This window comes from Heloderma suspectum, chromosome 4, assembly GCF_057233095.1.
Source record: "Heloderma suspectum isolate Gila_16-S chromosome 4, 16-S_ref, whole genome shotgun sequence".
In the NCBI taxonomy this organism is placed as follows: domain Eukaryota; kingdom Metazoa; phylum Chordata; class Lepidosauria; order Squamata; family Helodermatidae; genus Heloderma; species Heloderma suspectum.
The window spans coordinates 219,855,420-219,877,677 of NC_139461.1; the positions used below are offsets into that span (position 1 = coordinate 219,855,420).

At 41.1% G+C, this 22,258-nt stretch overlaps 1 protein-coding gene across 3 annotated transcripts; it reads left to right on the forward strand.

Moving 5' to 3' along the window:
• The first annotated feature begins 749 nt into the window (after positions 1-749).
• On the forward strand, positions 750-21,293 carry TM2D1 (TM2 domain containing 1). Of its 3 annotated transcripts, XR_014790527.1 has the most exons (8): positions 750-937; positions 2,905-2,978; positions 4,348-4,456; positions 7,662-7,753; positions 12,000-12,073; positions 16,123-16,256; positions 20,600-20,706; positions 20,961-21,293. XR_014790527.1 is itself a non-coding variant. In XM_084852352.1 (7 exons), the coding sequence occupies exons 1-6, from the start codon at positions 777-779 to the stop codon at positions 16,231-16,233; spliced, it is 621 nt and encodes a 206-aa protein (XP_084708478.1). In that variant the 5' UTR covers positions 750-776; the 3' UTR covers positions 16,234-16,256; positions 20,961-21,293. The 3 variants fall into 3 exon arrangements, 2 of the variants coding, with proteins under 2 accessions (XP_084708478.1, XP_084708479.1); XM_084852352.1 differs by lacking the exon at positions 20,600-20,706; XM_084852353.1 differs by lacking the exons at positions 20,600-20,706; positions 20,961-21,293 and adding an exon at positions 18,580-19,520.
• Positions 21,294-22,258: the final 965 nt, after the last annotated feature.

A 22,258-nucleotide genomic window follows, 5' to 3' on the forward strand; every position in this document is an offset into this window, starting at 1 on the left:
TGCAACCTATGCGTGTCTACTCAGAAGTACGTCCCACTCGGTTCTATGAGGCTTACTCCCAGGCAAGTAGGTGTCGCCTCCCAGAGAAGCAGAAATTCAGCAGTTAAAGCTTTTCCTCGTGGAAATGTCCGGGTCGGCTGGAATCTCTGAATTGTTGCTCGTCACAGCTGACGACACAGGAGCTCTGATAGCTAAAAAAATAATAATGGTAATCTCTAGAGATTATGGGTAGAACCGGGGAACAGTGTTTGAGTGTCATCGACGAGATCACAAGGGATTGTAAACGTGAGGCTGTGTAAGTTTCGCCTTACTCTTCGTTCATGCTTTCTACTAACACGCCTCAACCCCGTCCCTTGGATTTATTTTACGATCCTCCTGTCAATCTTTTATTTACGACAGTTTTCTAAGAGACTGGGGGTGTGGGGGAAGAGAGGGCATTGGTGAGTGACATTTCCCCTCCCCAAAAGATCCATCTTAGATAAGGGCAGTCGAGCTTCCGCTCGTTGCCTTGCGCAAGGATAGCCATCTTTACTAAGGGCGCCCAGCTTCCCATTACGCTGCCTCTCTAAGCCATTGACAAGGAAAAGTGGGCCGTCTCTGCCTTCCGCCCTATCTAAATTATAAGAGGCGGCCGCCATATTTAGTATGGGCAATCGACCGTTTTCCTGAAAGCGTGGCACCATCTCTTCTACCCTCCCTCACGCCTGATCGGGAAAGGCGTCAACCCGCCTTGATAGGACAGGAAAATCAGCTGACGAGCGGGCGAGTTTCCCAACATGGCCGCCTGGGAGGAGAAGCCGCTGTCAGTGAGCAAGAGGAAGAGAGGCAGCGCGACAGCATTTTGGTCTGTGGGAACCTGGTGGCTGGTTTGTCTCACGGCACGGGGCGTGGCGGGTGGCGATCCTCCACTGAAGTGCGAAGATCTGCGAATCGGGCAATATCCTGAAGCTGTGAAGACGCGAAGTAGTACCTGGTTACCATGGTGATGGGCCCTGCAGTGGGTTGAGGAGGGGTGAAGGGGTTGCCGCCACTTTTCCTGGCAGAGCTCCTGTGATTTAAAAGCAGCATAGCAGGCAAATTTGCCAAGCTTTCGTGCCACTTCAGCGGTATGCTGGGAAGAAGCTGCACCCGTTGAATCTCTGTCGTGCAGCTGTAAAAGACACAGTAGCCCTGCCGGAAAAAAGAAAAGAAAAGAAAAAGGCAGCTGCAAAGAAGCAAGGCATGGGGAAAAGCTATTTGACTCATGGGGTTAATTTTTAAACCTATATAGTGAAGCCGTCAAGCAAGACTATCTGAAATCATGCAGTGGTTCAGATGTGTGAAAAAAAATCTTTAGGCCAAGCAGGAGAAGGAATAAGTAGTGACTTCTTGCACACAGAGACCAAAATATCTTTGATGTGAACTTGTCAGATTAAAAAAATAAATACTGAAACATGGGATACACTGTTGTGATTGTACTGTCATATTTTGAAATAATTGGAACACCTGTCACACTATTTGGGGCAGTGGTGTTCTGATAGAAAGGAATGGTAATAAAATTAATCTAGTACAAAACAAATCAACCACCCTTCTGAACCTTCTCACTTATTCACTTAACAGTGCAAAACATCTGTGTATAGTCGACGTAGTAAAGGAGCAGTTAAGTAGTGATTTAGTTGGCTGAGTGTTCTGAAGTAAACTTAAGCACCTGCCCACCACCATTATCTGTCTCTTGCCCATTTCACCATCTTAATGTTGTAAGATAAAAATCTACGAAGATAATTATTGAATCAACTTTTATAAATATGTTGCTAGTACAATGGAGCTTACAAGGCACTTTATTTCTAGAGAAGATTGCAAGGGGCCATCGAGAAAGGAAACAATGAAGAACACACAGCTTCTGCAAGAATGTCATTTAAGCCCATATAGACCTTTTTTTGCAAGTCCTGAATGGTAAAGAAAGAAGTAAAGTGTGTTTGAAGTGGTTAATGCTGATGGTCTTAATTATTTCAGTGCAGATGTAACTCCTTAACACACAACCCTGTGTGTGTTTATTAGAAGTAAATCTCACTGTGTTCAATGGGTGAAATGTGCAATTGGAAATTCTCTATACACTTTCTTGGAAGTAAGCTGCATTAAATACAGTTAGACTTCTCAATAAACATGCATGGGATTGTACCGTAAGAGTTTGAGCATAACTAAATGTTACAAGAGACTCAAAGCTTCTGCCTTTCTTATGTCCCTTCCCGCTCTCCTTTATAATGTCTAGGTAAATACAATGCAGATACTGAAGCTGAAGCTCAAATATTTTGGTCATCTAATGTGAAGAGAAAACTCCCTGGAAAAGACCCCGATGCTGGGAAAGATTGAAGGCAAAAGGAGAAGGGGACAGCAGAGGATGAGATGGCTAGATAGCATCACTGATGCAATTAATATGAACCTGAGCACACTCCGGGAGAGAGCGGAGGACAGGAAGGCCTGGCGTGCTATGGTCCATGGGGTCACAAAGAGTCGGACACAACTTAACAACTGAACAACAAAATACAATGCATGATGTGATGCTATTGTGCTGTGCCACCCCTGTGAAGTGGAGGGCAGGAGAGGACACAGCATAACAGCAACATGTCACATCTTGTATTTGCCTTGCTGTAGATACTGTGAGGAAGAGGAGGACAGAGATCTGGAGAAGGGCAGCTCTGTGTGTCTTGCAATGTCTACTTAAGATGTTAGCTGTAATGTGCAGCTATCCATCTGAAGACACATCTTATGTGTTTCTGTACCTTTATTTTTAGTGAGTAAGATGAGAAGAAAAACTGTCCACAGGTTCCTGTAAAATCTGTAGTAGATAAAGAATTTACTGTGTTGTTGTTGTTGGACACTTGTGTGGAAGCTCAGATTACATTTGATACCCTTAACTGTTCAAACATATCTTTGTGAAGATCCTAAAATAGACAATGAGACACAAGAACCCTTGAAGTGTACAAATCACACTGCATATGGTAAGGATTATGGCAATCTAATGCTTTTGCTCTGCTTAATGCTGCTGCTTATTTGACCAAATGCTACTGATCGTCAGGGTATACACACTAATGCCCCCTTTCATTGATCAGATATGTTCTTTTAGTGGTGATCAGAAATACTGTACATGGGGACTCTTCCCCTAGAAGAGGGGGCCTAACATCATTTGTATTGGCTTCATGTTTGGTGCTTTTTATTTACTTAGGGAGCAATCCCATGGCTCCTAGACGGCGTCTGAGGGGCCATAGGATTTTTCTGATTCCCACCTCCGAGGTTGGAGACAGTGCTCTGAGGCTGGAGTTGGGAATTCGAGCTCCACCCCGCACCCCCACACAGCCCGTTCTTTCCATGTGGGCTGTCTCTACAAGGTCAGGAAAGGGGGGTGTTTTGGTGGGCAGGGAGGAGACTGGAGAGGCCAGGATAAGAGTTATCCTGGGGCCTCTCCAGCTTCTGTCACTCCCCCTCCGAAACGCTTTCACTAGACAGGCAAAAAAGCCAATCTAACGAAAATGCAGGGTGGGAGGACAGGGAGGCAAAGATCGCCTCTTCATTCCTTCCACCCTGCACAGGATGCTTGTAAATCTCCATGTTCGGGGGCTTATGACCATCAAGGGTGCGACCCATAGGATTGCACCCTTAAGGTAGTATGTCATCACCTTTGGTCACAAAACTTCTAAGCACCTTAATAGTAATTGGTAATAAGTATAGTGGAGCCATGGTGGCTTAGTGGTTAAGACGCTGAACTGCAGACCAGAAGGTCGGCAGGACAGCAGTTCGAGACCCGAGTGCTGCGTGACGGAGTGAGCTCCCGTCTTCAGTCCCAGCTTCTGCCAACCTAGCAGTTCAAAAGCAAGAAATTGCAAGTAGGTAAATAGGTACTTCTTCAGCAGGAAAGGTAACAGTGTTCCGTGCACCTTGGTGTTCAGTCACGCCAGCCACATGACCACGGAAGCGTCTTTGGACAGCGCTGGCTCTTCGGCTTAGAAAGGGAGATGAGCACCACACCCTAGAGTCGGACACGACTGGTTGGGGACACCTTTACCTTTAATAAGTATAGTAACGCTTGGCCACATATATACTTTTAGCAGGAATTAATATCCCATGTGCAAAGTTATTTTGCAAATGTTTTACCATACTAGTCATTACCTTTTAATCTTAATTTGTAAGACTTGACTTACTAAAATATATTGTCACTTTTTTGCAACAGGTTTTAATTTTAATCTGTGCTAGAATAATCTGTCGTATCCTCTGTGAGGAAGCCATCTTGATGGAAACATACAAATACTTGTTTCATGTGTTTTGTATTTGAGTACAGTTCAACACAGAACGTTCTTGTTTTTATGCCCTCAGTTGCCTGTCTTCCAGCACCAAATACTACTTGTAAGGATTTCAATGGGAATGAAACTCAGTTTACTGGAAATGAAATTGGATTTTACAAGCCTGTAGAGTGTCGAAATGTGTAAGTGAATAATTGTTGTTCAGTACATAATGCCTGCACTTGTAGTAAACTTTGGCTGTATTAATTATAACATTATCAATTAGAAAAGTGTTGCTATAACTCAGCCATCTTCTTATTTGAAACGTGCTTTAGTTCTCTTCTTCTTGATACTACTAGAGTGGAGGACTAACTGATAACTCATCTGTTTTAATTAACTGTTGTAAAACTACTTCCCACTGATGGAGAAACTGACATGTTTGGGGTCAGAAAGGACTCTTTCCCCTCCTTATCCCCAAATAATTCAGCTGTGGACACTTTAGCCTTCGTAGGTAGTATAGCTTACGTTTAACAGTTCGATCCTGTGCAGAGTTATGAAACAGTTGCTAAGTTTTTTCTCCTTGCTAGTTCTTAATCTTATTTGCCATAATCTTGCTGTTTAAATCTTTATTAGATTTCTATATAGGAAACAAGACACAAAACTGCACAGGAATCTTCTTGGGCAACTTCATTATTAAGTGGTCAGTGTTACCTCTACTGACTAAAAGCAAAAGATTATCTGGTTTGACTAATTTATAAAACAATTCTATACATTTCTACTCAGAAGTAAGGCCCATTAAATTCATTGGGGTTTTCTCCCAGGAGTGATACAGACTGCAGCCTTAATGACTCGTTCCTTTGGTTAAGAGAGCAATCCTATGGACACTAGACAGTGTCTAGAGGGCCATAGGATTTTTTGGTTTCTGGGAACCAAGGTTGGATCCAAGGCACCCTGCTCCCACGTAGGCTGTGCAGTTCTCGCCAGGCTCTGCACTCGGAAACAGAGCATGGAGGGGGCAAAAAGGGGGTGTTCCCGGGGGCGGGGGGAGGAGATTGTAGAAGCCCTTACAAGCTTCCTATGTGCTGAGTAGCCTCCCCCCCCCCCCGCTCTAGTGCATCCCAGCTAGGCAGCCAAAATCAGCCATCTAGCCACAAAAGTAGGGCAAGGGGAACACAGAGGAGAGGATCCCCTCCATGCTTCACCTGCCCTGCATAGGATAGTCACCTGCCTGTGACTTTGGAGGCGGCCGACCATCCCAATAGGATTGTGCCCTAAGTGTAGTTAACTACAGAATAGTTAACACTTTTAAAAATTTAGTCATGGCTATAAGCAAACAACTCAGAGCTTCCAGAGTAGTCCCTATTTACTTTTCCTACATGTTAAGCGTGGTTGCTTCTGTGTATTATATTTGTGTTACACTTCAGACCAAAAGTCTGGTTAACATTGTTTATAGATCACTAGGTTTTACAGTGCAGCCAATTGAAAGGTATTCAGATTAAAACACTAGTATTTCTACACTGTAGTCAATACAGCAGTAGTCAAATGTGTGGGGTGAAGCATTGCAAAATAGTAGTACATGGTTCTGATCTGGGTTTGTTTGTTTTTGCAACACTGTCTGATTATTTTTATTGATAGTTTGTTATGTAAATTTCTTCATTTACATAAAGAGCTGGATATAAAAATACATTGATAGGTTTGTACATGCTCCAATTCTAGTTTTGGAACTGAAACCACTTAGGTCACCTTAATAAATGAACTGAATTGGGAGATGGACAAGGGAATATATTAATTCTCCTGGATGTCTCATGCAGCTTTTGATCCCATCAGTTCTTCTGGGTGCCTTGCCAGGAGGGGATTCAGCTTCACTGTGCTGAAATGGCTCCAGTTCTTGGAAAGGATGTCTCACAAGGTGGTGGTTGGACAGCACTGCTCAAACCATTGGCCAGTGACTTACAGGGTGCCACAAAGATCCATTTGTGTATCTCATGCTTTTCAACATCTACATGAAGCCCCTGTGGGAAGCTGTCTAGAAATCTGAGCTTAGGTATCATCAGTTTGCATTGTACTGAAAATATCCAGCTCAATTTCCTCAGATCCTAGGAAAGTGAAGACCGCTAATGGACTGAATAGGTGACTTGGTGAAGACTGCTAATAAACAAACAAACTTAATCAGGATAAGACAGAAGTACAGTTGGCTGAAGGGTGGGAAAGCTTATCCAGAACTAGGTTTCTGGATGGAGTTGCATCCCCCTTAAATATCCAGTTAGCAGCTTGGAGGTGCTTCTGGATTGGTGCTGCTGCTCCTGGTACTGAATCTGGATCAAGGAAAGCTCCTGTGCAGATATCACCACATAACACACAAGTCAGTAGGTGATACATTTGGTAATAAACCAAGACACAATTACAGCCACTTTTTACCTGTCAAAGTTAATTAGTTGTCTTTTTCAGTTCATATGCACAAGCCACTTGTCTGAACAATTCAGGTAGATAACTATGGCTGAAATTGTAGAGGGGACCTTAATGTTTGGTATATAGAGAATAAATTATGGGGCGCTGGAAACTGAGCGGTAGCTTTGCTGTTGTCTGGGGAGTGGACCTCGTTGGCTGGGTTCCACCACTTTGCCTTGACCTGTTGATATGGGCTAGATTTAGTTTGAGAATAGAGCACAACAGGAGATAGCAGAAAGCTCTGGTGTGTATCTTTTTAACCGCCATGGTTCTACGTTGTAGGCCTGATGAGCAGTAGGGAGCACAGGAGTACGGAGCTAAGAGTAGGCTTGGAGGCTTACTAAGAGTAGGCTTTCTTCACAGGCACCTGTCACCTCTTTGAGCAGCATGTGGAATTGGAGATTGTTGTCACCCTTAACTCTTACGGTTGGACATGGGAAAGGTATAACATGTGTCCGGACTATAGCGCAATTCATTTTGAACTATTTTTAAAAAGTAGATTGAACCAGGATATGTACCCATCCCTAATATAGTCACACTAACCTATTCCTAATACTGGTGTAGGATGTGAAAATCAGATGAAAATGTCAACTCATATTGACTTCTTTCTGTAAAAATGGCCATATTAAGCAAAACAGACTTTACTAAGGCTATATTTGAACCAGAAGAATGGCAGTCTGAAATTTTGTTCAAGCCCTGAGATGTTCCCTTGTTCATGTTGCATTAAATTATTACAAATATGGTTGTAATGCAAACCTTGGTTCTGAAAATGTTTGCTTCTGTATGTATTTCTGGTCATATGTTGTTGGCTGTTAAGATTTGATCAAGCTTTGAAGTTGTTAGGTTCTGATGTTACATTTCTAGTTAAAATAGGCAACTGAACACTGTTTCAAAATTCATTTAATTAGAATGATTTAACAAATTGGTTCAGCTGCATTTTTCTCTTATTTTTGTTTCTAGAAATGGTTACTCCTATAAAGTAGCAGTAGCTCTGTCTTTATTTCTTGGATGGTTGGGAGCAGATAGATTTTATCTAGGATATCCTGCATTAGGTGAGTATCTTTTTTCCCCTTTTAAATGTTAGTCTACAGTCCAGCTCAATAGCATCATATGTGTCAAGCTAGTATATTAACAACCCACAGGCTAAAAGTATCATCCACATAGCAAATAAGGAGGAGATCGCCATAAAGATTATGATATATGTAGGTATTTGATCAAGCAGTTAAAAGGAATGGCTGGGTTTTGTGTATATATAACATATTCCAAAGTCGCTAAGGGACGGAGAGGAACATACAAAAAATTAAAGGTTGCACCAATAAACATGAGCAATGTTAACACATCAGGATGGTTTGTTTATTTATTCCAGTTATTTACAGGCAGAGAGCCCCCTCAAGGTGGTTTAAAAATTAAAAGGCAAAATAATTACAAAAATAAAATACCAATAATACATTCAATACCAAACAATAAAATAGTAGAAAGCATTAAAATTCTTCAACTACAGAGCAATAGTCAGTCGATTAACAGCAGTTTTATTAAAAGAAGATTCAAACACCACTTCTTTAAACAGTTCCTGTTTAAAACAGTTAATGAGAGAGCCAGACAAACTTCCCAAACGGGGGAGTTCCACAGTGACAGGGCCACCACTGAGAAGGCCCTGTTCTTGTGCTGCCAACCTGATGGATCTTATTGGCGGATGGCGGATAGCATCCTATCAAACATAATAGAAATTGAGAAGCATTTGTAAAAACATCTGCTAGTCCCAGGACATATTCAAAACTTTCCTTAAAGAGGACTCACTCATATTTGAAGAACCACATGCTCAGAAGGTAGGGTTAATGGACACTTCAGGCATAGTACATCAAAGGGAATTCCTGGTGCCATTTTTTCTTTGTCTTTTCCTCCACAAAATGGACCTGTTTGAGAAAGATCTTTTACAGCAGGGGTGAGCAGAAATTATATCTCCAGTTGCTTTGGTCTTCGACCCCCAGCATTCCTGACCATTGGCCAAGATGCCAGGGGCGTCTGGGAGTTGAAGTGCAAAACATCTGGAGATCAACTTTCTGCCCATCCCTGCTTTACAGTATGTATCACATGAGTGGTGTGATCCTGATCAATTTCCCTTGGCAACGGATCTTACAGGAAATATATTGCCAGGTATCAGCACTTAGGCATGTTAGGCATCTGTTGGGTTCCTAAAATGCAAGCTACTATGCAGAAAATATTTTAGGAGTTCATGGATTTGATACTTCAGCAAAAATGTTATAGAGGTGGAAAACCTGGCCTAAATTATATATCTCAATATTTATTAAAGGACTAGCACATATTACTTTTCTCTTATTTCTGAATTCTTTTTCCCTGTCACCAGTAAGTATTTTGATGGTAACTGCCCTTTCTATTTTGAGACATTACTGGCAGCAGTAGTGCCTATGCGTTATATGCTTGGCTAAACATGTTTTAATTATTTATTTGCCCATATTTTTATAAGTTTAGCAAGCCTCGTGTCATTTGGGCTGGAACCCTTTCAGATTATAGAGTGTTATGTTGGTATTTCCCAGTGGAATACCAACTTATTAAGTCTGTCACTCTTCTGCATGTTAGACAAATAGTCAGTTCTGGGACTGTGGTGAATTATTATAACACTTACAAACATAGAACTCTCCAGCATAAGCAAACAGTTTGTTCTAAAGCCTTCCCTAAATTGCCATAACCTTGCTTTTTTCAGCTATTCAGTACTGCATTAACACTTCTCTTTCATCACTTTTGTCCTATCTGCCCTCTGGACAGAGTCAATGTAATTTCTGGGTTCTACACAACCCCAAGCAGACTGTTAGAATTAAATGAATTTAAAATACTAGTATAATTGCTAGTACATACATCTCTGTTATTAGTCTTTGGATGTAAGCAATTTATAGAGACAGAGTTGTTTGTCAAATGCATTAAAGTACATCATAATACAGATCTTAAGGTAGCAGTGAATTGATGCCTTTTATTGCTTTCCAGTTTTATTTATTCAAACTATTTGTATGCTGCCTTTATGAAAAATGGCACTGAGGTAGCTTAACAAGATTCCATACAAATGCCAGCCACCATAAAAGGAAAAACAGCAAATATAATAACATGCCATCATACAAAATAATAGATAAAATCAGCAATTAACTAATTCAGCAACTAGTAAACCATCTACAGACCAAACCAGAGAGATGAGCCTTGTGAAATCAACCATATAGTACAATTAATTGAACTAAACTACCAGACCAAAACTTCCATAAGCCTGAGTAAATAGAATAGGCTTTGCCTGACATACAAATGATAATAGTGAAGATGTCAGGCTGCCTTTCCTTGGGAATGGGCTGCAACCACAGAAAAGGCCACCTGTCTAATTTCCACATATGATGGCAGCTGGAGGAGGACATCTGATATGTATCTGTGCTGCCAGGCAGGGTCATATGGGAGCAGGTGCTCCTTTAGGGTCCCCTGGTCCCCGGACACTTATAGTGCATTCTTGTGCATGACTACACAGAAGTAAGCCCCATTGAATTCAGTGGGACTTGCTCCCAGGTATGTGGTATTGGGTTGCTACATTAGGGTTTTAAAGGTCAAAGTAACGCTTCGAATTGTGCCCAGAAATAAACTGGGAGCCAGTAGAAGCTCCTTATGTAAAATATGGTCAACTAGTGATCACCTGCCAACAGCCTGGCTGCTATGTTCTGAATCCATTAAAGTTTCTGAAGACTTCAACGGCAGTCCCATGGATAATACATTACAGCAATTAAGCCTGGATATTTCTAAAAGGTAGATAACTGTGGCTAGGTTATTCCTTTCCAGGATAAGATGTAGTTTAGGTAGTTTTCGCCTAGGAGAACAACCAGTGCTGCTACAAATTCTGAAAGGGCTTTCTCCAGAATAGTTTCATTGATCTCACTCCTCTGTTATGTATATAGAGTCTCAAAACTAAATACAATTATTAAAGGTTGCGTAACCAGGACTACATATGACACTTAAATAACCCGAGTCATGTTTTTTCATACAGTATACTTACTATGGTTTGCTGGTATCTTGGTTGTCGGAAACTTTCATAACATTTTAAAATTGGAAGCAGTATCAGCTGTGTTCAGACAAAGCATGTAAAGAGTTCTCATCTACTTAGTGGACTTCTTGGGATCTGAAGTATAAAGTGCTTTATTTTCAAATATGTTCTGCTTCTATAGGCCAAACTAGACATGATGCACTTCACAAAATTAGCAATTGTGTGGATTTTTTTTTAAGTAAAGCTCCCCAGTTTGAGGAGTTCATTTAGATTACAGCTATGGTAATCGTAATCTGCAAAGCTGCTGTTTGCACTAGAAGGAAAGCTTCCATTGGCATGATTGGGAACTTTTCTTCTAATGAAAATAGTGGGGGTGGGAAACCAGACTGGGATTATAGCAGTGAACAGAGGGCTAAAGCCCCCCTACCAGGGTCCCAATTCAGATTGGGTCCCCCACACATCTGCTATTTTATCTTTTTTTAAAGGCAGTGACAATTGCTAATTATAGGACTGGTGTCATGTCTAGTCTGGCTTTCTCTTGCATGGTTTCCAGAGACACTGTCTAGAGTTTATTGTATCTGATTATAATAGGTAAGTGAATCCTATGATGAATCCCATATGTTCCTGCCCGATTGCTAAGGTCGTCTTCGGAGGCTCTTCTTGGGGTGCTGCTGCCTGCAGTGGTGCAATGGGCGGCTACCGGGGAAGAGCCTTCTATGCAGTGGCCTCCCATCTATGGAATGCCCTTCCCAGGGAGATCCGCCTGGTGTCCTTATTGGATACATTTAGATGCCAGGTTAAGACCATCCTCGTTAAGCAGGCATTTAACCTCTAATCTGTTCCTTTATTAATTTTACTGCTGACTCCTCAATTTTTTTAATATTGTTAATATTTTAATGGTTTTAATGTTTATTATTGTATTATTTTGCTATTTGTATTATTATTATTTTATTTATTTTTGGTCATTTTGTTATTACAGTTGTTGTTGTTTGGTTTTATGATTGTAAACCACCCAAAGGCATTTGCCAATTGGGCAGTATACAAATCTAATAAATAAATGGTTTTGAAGATCAATTTTGTGGAGAAGAATAAATAAATTGATCCGTTAGTTCATTAATATAATATAGAATAACAACATTGTAGGATCATGTCTTTCAGGATAACATCCAAGTGCTTTTAAAGAATGAAAGATGTTTGAATAAACTATTATAAAAAGAAAAATATATTCTTGTCTAGAAACTAATATTCTAAAATTGTCACTTTATTCACAGGTTTGTTAAAGTTCTGCACAGTAGGATTTTGCGGAATTGGTAGTTTGATTGACTTCATTCTGATTTCAATGCAGGTAAGTTCACAGCATCAGGATAAAAGGAATTGGACAGCATCCAGAAAGCTACAGAATTCCACAAGGAACTTGTGCTAACCCGGTAGAATTCTTTACTTATTTGATTTGAACAAGACAGAGCAACTTCTACTCACCTTGGAAGGATTTGCTTTTGCTTCAGATTCCGCGCCTCATATGTCTTCATTTCATTTCATTTATTATATTTCTATACTGCCCCACAGCCGAAGCTCTATGGGTGGTTCACAAAAATTAAAACCATTAAAATACATCATATAAAATATAAAACCATTCATGTAATAACATAGAACAAATAACACACAGCAAAAACATATATATCTAAAACAAAAACAATCAGCCAGAGAAAATCAACAGACTCATTATATGCTGCCAAATTCCTGAGGGAAGAGGGCAGTTTTAACCTGGTGCTGAAAAGATGGCGGTGTTGGCGCCAGGCAGGCCTCGCCAGGGAGATTATTCCATAAATGTGGAGCCACCACTGATAAGGCTCTTTCTCTTGTTGCCGCCCTCCAAGCCTCCCTCAGAGGAGACTCCCGGAGGATGGCCTTAGATGCAGAGTGTAGTGTATGGGTCGGTTCATGCCAAGAGAGGCGTTCTGTCAGGTACTGTGTTCCCGAGCCATGTAGGGCTTTATAGGTCAAAACCAGCACTCTGAATTGGGCTCAGAAGCATATAGGCAGACAGTGGAAGCAGGCCAGAATCGGTCTTATATGTTCAGACCTTCTGGTCCCTGTTATTAGTCTGGCTACCGCATCTTGCAAAAGCTGCAGCTTCTGAACTGTCTTCAAAGGCAACTCCACGTAGAGCGCATTGCAGTAATCTAACTTGGAGGTTACAGAGCATAGACAACTGAAGCCAAGTTATTCCTGTCCTGATAAGGGTGTAGATGGGCCACTAGCCAAAGTTGATAGAAGGCACACCGTGCCACTGAGGCTACTTGAGCCGCAAGTGACAAACATGGTTCCAGGAAGACCCCCAAGCCTTGAACCTGCTCCTTCAGGGGGAGTGCAACCCTATCCAGGACAGGTTGAGCACCCTCCATCCAGTCAGCAGAACCACCCACTAACAGCATCTCAGTCTTCTCTGGATTGAGTTTCAGCCCTCATCCAGTCCATTGTCACAGCCAGGCACCGATTTAGCACACCCACAGCCTCACCTGAAGAAGATGAAAAGAAGTAGAACTGCGTGTCATCAGCATACTGATGACAATGCACTCCAGAACTCCAGGTGACTGCACTCAACAGTTCCATGTAGATGTTGAATAACATGGGGGACAAAACCAACCCCTGTGGAACCCCATACTGGAGAATCCATGGGGCCAAGCAATATCCCCCAAGTACCACCTTCTGGAGCCGACCACCCAAGTAGGAGCAAAATCTCCCAACCCAGACAATCGCCCCAGAAGGATACCATGGTCCATGGTATCGAAAGCCATCGAGAGATCAAGGAGACTCAACAAGGTCACACACCCCGTCTCTCTCCCGACATAGGTCATCATACAGGGTGACCAAGGCTGTTTCCGTGCCAAAACCCAGCCTGAACCCCAACTGACATGGATCTAGATAATCGGGCTCATCCAAGAGTGTCTGGAACTGGTTAGCAACCACCTGCTCAAAAACCTTGCCTAGGAAAGGAACATTTGCCACTGGCCTAAAATTATTAAGATTTCCAGGTCCAGGGAGGGTTTCTTTAGGAGTAGTCTCACCGCCATTGCTGAGGCGGCCCAGGACCACTCCCTTTCGCCAGGAGGCATTTATCACTCCCTGGCTCAGCCAGCTATTCCTTCCCTGCCAGTTTTTATAAGCCAAGAGGGGCAAGGATCCAATATGGAAGTGGTTGCATGAACCAGTCCAAGAACCTTGTCAACAACCTTGAACTGTACCAGCCGAAACTCATCCAAGAAAATGGACAAGGCTGTGCGCTGGATAAATTCTCCTTGTAAATATATTCTCCTTGGACCAGTGTCACCAATACAGAAATGTGGCAAAGTGTTCATAAAAGTGTTCATACTTGTAAGATAATCATATCTGTAAGGATTTCTGGGGTAGCAGATAGAACCTCAGGGCCAAATAATTAGGTCAGTCTGTAGTCTGGTTATAGCTGTTGCATTCTGCTCTTGACACTTGCAGGTATGTTGCATGTTGGTAGTTAATCTGCCAATGCTGACACTCCCTGGCTGAAAATACAGTAGGAAGTTTTGAGTAGTAGAACTTGCAACAGATGAATTTTTCATCTCCCAGATCATGATGGATTGTGTGACAAAGGATTTAAGATCAAGATTTAAAACTATTGTAGGCCAGAAAGATGCCACTCTGGTTTTAGAGAGCCAGTGTGGTGTAGTGGCTAGAGTGCTGGACTGGGAGTCGGGAGATCCGGGTTCTAGTCCCCACTTGGCCATGGAAGCTCACTGGGTGACTTTGAGCCAGTCACAGACTCTCAGCCCAACCCACCTCACAGGGTTGTTGTTGTGAGGATAAAATGGAGAGGAGGAGGAGTATGTACACCGCCTTGAGTTCCTTGGAGGAAAAAAGGCGGGATATAAATGTAATAGATAGATAGATAGATAGATAGAAGATTCAAGAGGGTTTCTGTGGAAATAATTTTATGTGTTGAGACTTTGCTCAGTTTGACACTGTACAGGAAGAAGTATATAGAGGTTCTATAGAATTTAGAAGTCCAAACATTTGAACCCTTTGATTTAAATCTACATGTTCAAGGTGCTTTCACCAAATCTATATAGTTATGTTAGTATTCAGGAAAAACTGATGCAACATTTTAAAAAATTATTTAGTAACTATGGGCAGTACCTGATACTGCCAGCACTGCTAGCACAGTGGGAAGCTAGTAGGTCCTGAAGCAAGCAGAAACTATTGGAAATATTCGTTTCCATAATGAGGCAGGTCAGTACATTTGCAGAAGGCTGCTCCACTGATCTGTCCCTTTCCAGAAATGAGCATTTCTCATCATTTCTAGGGATGCTTTAGGAAGTGCTGTCGTTCTGTAGCACCAGTGGTGTGTCTCACTAGCAGAGCAGAAACATCAGGAGTTCGGCAGCAGTATTGGATACCGCCCATTATCTTTGTATTGCCTTTCATCTTAAAATACCCAGGTGGCATACAAAATGTAATCAAAAATCCTAATATAATAAAATAAAAACAACAACCTGAACTACAACAACAAAAGGCAGGCAATATATAAAATAGACATTAAGCTACTGAAACATTATTTCATAGCATGGGGGAAAACCCGGCCATAGTTATAGAATACATGCTCATAATGCATACATCTCATACAACACTGTGTTTGAAATTTTGTCTTGCCATCTTAGGTAAATGAGTTATGAGATTTCGGGGATGGTTTAAACACTTCCTAAGTCATAGATTATACAAATGTTTTAATGCTAACATTTTTAAAGCAGAAGCAAAGATAATCTTTTTAGTTAGGGCAGCTTTTTTTTATTAAAGGAAAGGGTATTGAAGATGAGAGGAGTGTTTATAAAAGAGAGAGTGTCCAGATGAATGGCCCTGCATTGAGACGGAGGTTGCTCTCGATGGTCTTGTAGGCCCCTTCCAACCCTACTATTCTATGATTCTAGGATCTTGGCACCTTGTCTTTATTTTCTAAATGTTGAAACTGCTGCCTAATAAAACCATTTGACTTGGTGTCTCCAGAAAGTGCTAGCAGAGTTATAACAATCACATATAAATGGGTACTTGAATACTTTTCTTTGACACACAGTCTACATATTCTCTTGGTGGCATCACCAAACAAGCCCTAGGATGATCTAAGTATAACGTATTTATCTGCAAATGAGTCACTTCACGAACATTTAAAAGATAATTCCCGGCACGTTAATTTTGGAGTAATCTCTTGTGTGTGTGTGTGTGTGTGTAGCTCTCATTAGAGGTGTTACATCTCGCTGAGGGTGGATGATAGTTTTCAGGAGGTCATTGTGGTACATGCTGTTCAAAAGATATTTTTTAAAACTATGAACTTTAAAAACTATAAACATGTAATACTTTCTCTTTTAGATCGTGGGACCTTCAGATGGCTCTAGTTACATCATAGATTATTACGGAGCAAGACTTACCAGACTGAGTATTACGAACGAGACATTCAGAAAACCTCAAGTATACCCTTAAACCATCCAAGTCCCTTGATCTGGGTAAATGAAGGATTCCATTGTTCACTAATAATCTTAACTTATTTGTATAAAATGAAGTATGCTGGGCAAAGGAATGGAATATACCAAGCTGTGCTTCTTCCCTTCATTTCAATGAGGGTGGCTAGAATTAGCCGGACAATCTCATAGTTTAACAAATTGATTGTAAACCAGGAAGTTCTTATTGGATACATTTGATGTTGGGATCTTGCCTCTTTTGTCATAATCAGCTGCTCCCCCCCCCCCCCCCGGCTTTTAAAACTTGGGTGAATTTATACAGCAGTTCATGATGAAGTAAAAAAGGAATAAGAAAAGCCCTTCTACATGCATATTTGTGCCTTTTTGTAGAATCAACCCCTGAATACTCACCTGAATATTTGTACTATACAATTGTGTGTATTACTTTTTCATTCTTAAATGAAATGCAGAATCCCTATATGAGCAAGATTAAACAACCCAAACAGTATTTGTGAAGGAACATTCTAGGAAACAAGCTTTGTAGTTTACAGTCTAATTACACAACGGCAACAACTCTGTGTATTTGTGGTCGGTACCTATGAAATCCGATGTTTTAATTTTTTTCTTTGGTCTCCCATAATATGCAATTGAGAAGCTAATGTAATCTTCTGCTCTGTAGGATGTTCCTGTTCTTTCAAATGCTTTTTCTTAACTCTTTGGCAAAATCTGTCTGCCATTTAACTAGTGTTTTCTTGATTACTCAAGAAGGCTGTTTGTTATATCAACACAAATCTCAGACTGTGATCCAGTGAACAGCATGCACAGCTTGGACCTGCTATCAGCTATAGGCAGCAAAGAATCATGTGCATAAGCTGTTTTACAACTAACAGTGGGGATACCCTAATGTTGTTGTAGCTTGCTCCATGGACCATACTTCTGCATATTTACATGCTCTATTATGATTTTTTTTCAGTCTCGGGATTAGTTTCATTAGGAGTTCACCCCTTGTATTAACAGAATTTCCATATAATTCCTCTCATTTTTTGTTGCATAAAATATGACATCATTAAGGTTAGGTAGTTAAGCATTCAGTCATAGTCTCAAACCTATGTGTATTAAAATTTTAAAATGTGTTTTATATGGACTAAATCCAATGTTACATGAGTGGGTTTCCACTCGTGCAACAGGAGTTTCCCTTTCCCTCTTTTCTCCTGCAGCCCTCCGCATGCCCCAGATCTGCTCCAGAGGCTCCCCCAATATGGGGTATGTGTGGGTGGCTGCAGCTGGGATGGGAAACTTGATCCACCAGCAGTGTCCATTCTGCTGCAGGAGGATACCATTGCATACAACCTTATATGATAACTATTTTCATTAAGAAGAAAATCTGCACCGTGGCCCTCATGAGATAATCAAAGATACAGTTATCTCAATTCAGTGAAGAAAGTACTTTAACTCATTTAGGGTGCAATCCTATGCATGCAGGAATGTTCTCTGTCTAAACAACTCCCAGCATGCCCCAGCTAGCTGTCTAAACATGCACCGGAACCTTATGTGCTTTAGCTGTAGGAAGGCATTCTGTGAATAAGGCAATAGCCTGAATTACCAAAGCCCAACTCGGTTAGACATTCTGTTCTTTCCTAGCCAAATTCAGCTACTTCTTTGGTAATATTTTTAACACTAGTAATTTGGCTTGACTTAGCCAACACAACACAGTCCAGGGCTGAGTTTTAGAATATGTGATAGAATAGAACATTCACACTGGATTTTTGTTGGGCCAGTTTCCTGGTATGTTAATCACACATAGTTGAAGGGCAATATTGGATTGCATGGGGTTGTATGTATATAATCATTCCATAGTTTTGATAATGAAACATCTACAAATCCAGGGAGCCATTCTGTGAATAAGGCAACATCCTCATTGAAGTGTTTCGAACAGCATCCACAAATCCGCTCATTAGGGCCAGTGGCCTCATACCCATGATGAACAGAACACACACAGTACACACATCCCCCTACCCTAAGCTCTCATTTGTGCTGTGGTTTGAAAAATGTAAGAAACAGTGTGTCTCTCTTCTGAGCTGTGGGAAAGATGCCTGCTGTTAATAATAGTCTCTGTAGTGAATCAAGCCAGCATTTTTAGACCCCTGCTTGGAAAGATTACAAGGTACAGCTTTTGGCAAAGGCAGTGTTTGGTTCCCCTACCCTTTTGCCTCTTGTTTCCTGTAGGTGGAGCCAAATCCCACAGCTGAATATCCGTAAGCCAGTGGAAGCTAGTGTGCTGCAAAGCTTAGAGGGGATAGTTTCTGTTTTATCTTACACTGGTTAGTGAGACTAAGGGAACTTCTGCTTACACTCAGTTCTCCTTCAGCCACAGGTACGAAGGAAATAGAACACTGTTTAACCCAGTGATGCATTCCGAATTCTCTGCTGCAAGCTGGTTCTCCGTTTTGTTACCAGGATTTTAAAATCTTGAAGAATCTATCACCCTATTTTTATAAGCTCTGGATACTTCTGGAATTTCCCCTTCTTAGTCCTTATGCCTGATGGGGTCTTGTGCATGCCCAGGCAGTGTATGGAACAGCTCACTGAAGATATTAGAAAATGTGAGAGCGCTTTCAGAACTCTTTAGACTGCAAGGAAAGCATGAAGTAGCCTCAGCGGCTGTGTACAATGCATCAAGTTTCTAGACTGTATTTGACAATATTAAGGATTACTTTCCATTAGTATAATTACTGTATAAATTCTCTTTTCAAAAAGTTTACAACAGGACAGATACTTTAATCCTACTTTAGTCCTGAATTTTTATGCACCACAGCACTAAATTAGAAGTACACTCTTTTTCAGTATTCTCCACTAGCAGAAATGACAGTGGTTAAGGGTGTGTTTTTTTTAAAGCAGCATGGGAAAAGACTGTGCTTTGAATTTGATTACATTTTGGTTTCATAATTCTGCCAGTCTGCTGGCCTTAACCTCAGAACATGTCCATGTTTGAGAAATGGAAGAACTCTGCTTTTCCTTTTCAACCCTAAATATATTTTCTACAAGCACATATGAAACTCAACATACATGTGAAGCTGCTTTATAGAGACTCAGATTATTACTATGCCTTCCCCAGTATTGTCCACCCTGGCAGCAGTTCTCAAGGGAAGCTTGGTGGTCTTCTGCAGTGATCTTTCCCAGCCCTGTTGCCTGAGATTCTTTGGCTGGAGATGCTGGTACCACTGACCATGGGTCCTTTTGCTTATGCTTGTTCACTTTTACTCCAAAAGAGGTGTATGAGACAACCGAAGTAAATGATCCGTGGAAATTACCATGTAATGTCCTATGTTCTTTAGAAGTCTTGACAGGCTTGTATTGTATGCATTGAGAAATAGGAGACAAAGATGCATCTTATGTAAAACGGGCAAGGGACTGAAAATGCATTTACATGGCTGCTACACCACACAACGGACAGTTTGGATCAGTTGGTGCCCTGTACATTCATACATTTTGTATCTCCATACATTTTGTTGCAAATAGCCAACAAAATATTTTGCTATGGTCATATTAAATAGCAATGGCTTCTCCATCTGGCTTGTATGCAGACAGGCAAATTTGTAACTTCAAGCAGTATTTGCTTGGTGGTCATGCAGAATGAAGTAGACTTAATCTGTAAGCTACAGCTGCAAACTGTACAAAAACATTCCATTTAGCTGTATTCTTTTTCAAAGCACCAAGGTGAGCTTTTGGAATGATGACACTTCTTTTCTGTGTCAAAGGCACGTAGGACCAGGTGCCTTACAATGGCTCACATGTTCATTTTGGCGTTACTGGTAATTATCTGTGGGCACAATAAGGCTATGCAATAATTGTATGCATGTTTCTAGACTCTATGTCAAGAGTAGGCAATATGGTGCCCTCCAGATGTTTGGGATTACAGCTACCATCAGCCCTGGCTAGTATGGCCAGTAATAAGGGATTATGGGAGTTGTAATCCAAAATATCTGGAGGGTGCTGGGTTGCTTATCCCTGCTTTGGTTTTTAGATTGTGACAAAGGGCAAGAAGGATAGAGTTGAGTTCAGCTAACCCAGCTCTCAAACCATGGGACTGTGTACTACAAGCAGCCCAGGTGCTTCCAGATTGATGGCTCCAGGGGCTACCAGTCAAAAGACATTGTGCAGCTACTCTGTCTTTCCCTCTTTAATGGATTTTCTGTGGTAAGGAAAAAGGTGGCAGGAAAACACAGGAGGGTTACAAATGGAAGCTGGACCTCCTGTAAAATCTCATGATTAGGCAGGGTAATCTGCCAACAAAAACCTTATCTGGAAGCACCCACCACCACCCCACCCCTGTTGACAAAATCATTTGTTATGCATGTAAAAAAAGGGCTATGTGTTTGGGGTGGTAGATGACACTTCATTGGAAGAGAAGCTGCAGTGTATGCCCATCATATAACCAGCAGTCTGGACTCATGATCCTGTAAATGGGAGGAGGAAGATGGAGGAGAGAGCAAAGGTGAGGACAGCTTCCTTGATGCTAATGTGGAACTGTTGCTGTTCAGGCAGTAAGGAGGCAGTATGTTTGATTCTGTTACTGTTGTGGGGAATAAAGAGGCTACAGTCATAGGTTCTTTGGCTATGCTCTGGATTCCTAGGGGACAGGAGAATGCTACATGAACTATACTCTTTTATACTTTACAGTGGAGGCTATGAACATGCTTTCCCATTGATAATAAGGCAGGAATTTATTAATACATTGATTTCTTTCAGACTCTACTCCCTCCATTCTGGTGTGAGGAAGATGCCTGAATAATAAATGATGTAATAGAACTGTCTTCAAAGGACATGGTTTGATGGAAGCATCTGGATTATCAACACTGCACAAGCTAAAAGTAGCAGCCCGCTTCATAACATAAACTACTGGTTACACAGAAGGAGTTAGGACTCTTGTACCATGGTTTTTACAATAACTGTGGCTTTGTTGAGAAGAGGACAATGGCATGCCTTTTAAATCGTTTTGTTAAATAAGGATAAACAGTGGGCATAATTTTTGGTAAATACATCAAGTACTGTACAGTGAACTAAATACAAGTTGTATAAAAACTGTGAAAAGTTGTGTGTGTGTGTGTGAGAGAGAGAGAGAGACAGAGACAGAGAGACAGAGAGAGAACATACAGGGAAAGGCAGGAAGAAATGATCTCACATTCAGCATCCCTAGAAGAACATTCAAACAAAAAAATGTTGTTTTACAGATGTACCAAGTTCCAGCTCATTCACTCTCTCCCTCCCTTGCATCTAGTACATCCTGTACTTTTGGCAACAAGTTGACTGGATATTTAAAAGCTGCGAACTGCTCTGAAAGTTTCACATAGTGGGTTATGGGCCATGTGTGTTTGATCAAAATTCAATTACTGTGCTGTGCCAGGCTTGGAAACCTATCATTGCAAGTTATGAAGTATGACGAAATAAGCTACTCTAATTGGTTCAGTATGGGGAACAGTCTCAACCAAGCTTGTTATGATAAATAGCTTCCTGTGTTAAAGGTTCTCTGGAGCTTAAGTGTCTTGGCTCACCTCCTTCAACAGAATAAGAATATTGTTCCCCAGGAACGCTTACATCACTGTCCCCCTTCCCAATTCAAAATTAAATGTTTGTACCATTTTCATCTTGCTATTCTTGAAGAATATAAACAATGGACTTTGCTGTCATTTCCCTTGTGTCCCTTTCTGTCACTTCTCTTTTCAGTCATAAAGTATCTTGTGTCCCACGTATACAGTGGTATAAAGAGTATTTTAATATTTCAACACAACTACTGTTGTTGGCAATTCCTCTTTTGTTGGCTATGTTGCCACTTGGGAAATCTTTACTGTTGTTCAAAGTTGAGTCCACTTTATAAGAGCTAGAATGCACTGTGGCCATAAACCTAGATCTGTACTTGTTAAACAAATGACTGAAATTGAGCTCAGTTCCATAGATGAGAATACTCACTTCATAGTTTTAGTAGGTTTATATACTAGAAGTAGTGTTCGTTCTGTTATCCTCACGTGACAGTAATAGCCAGCAGTGAA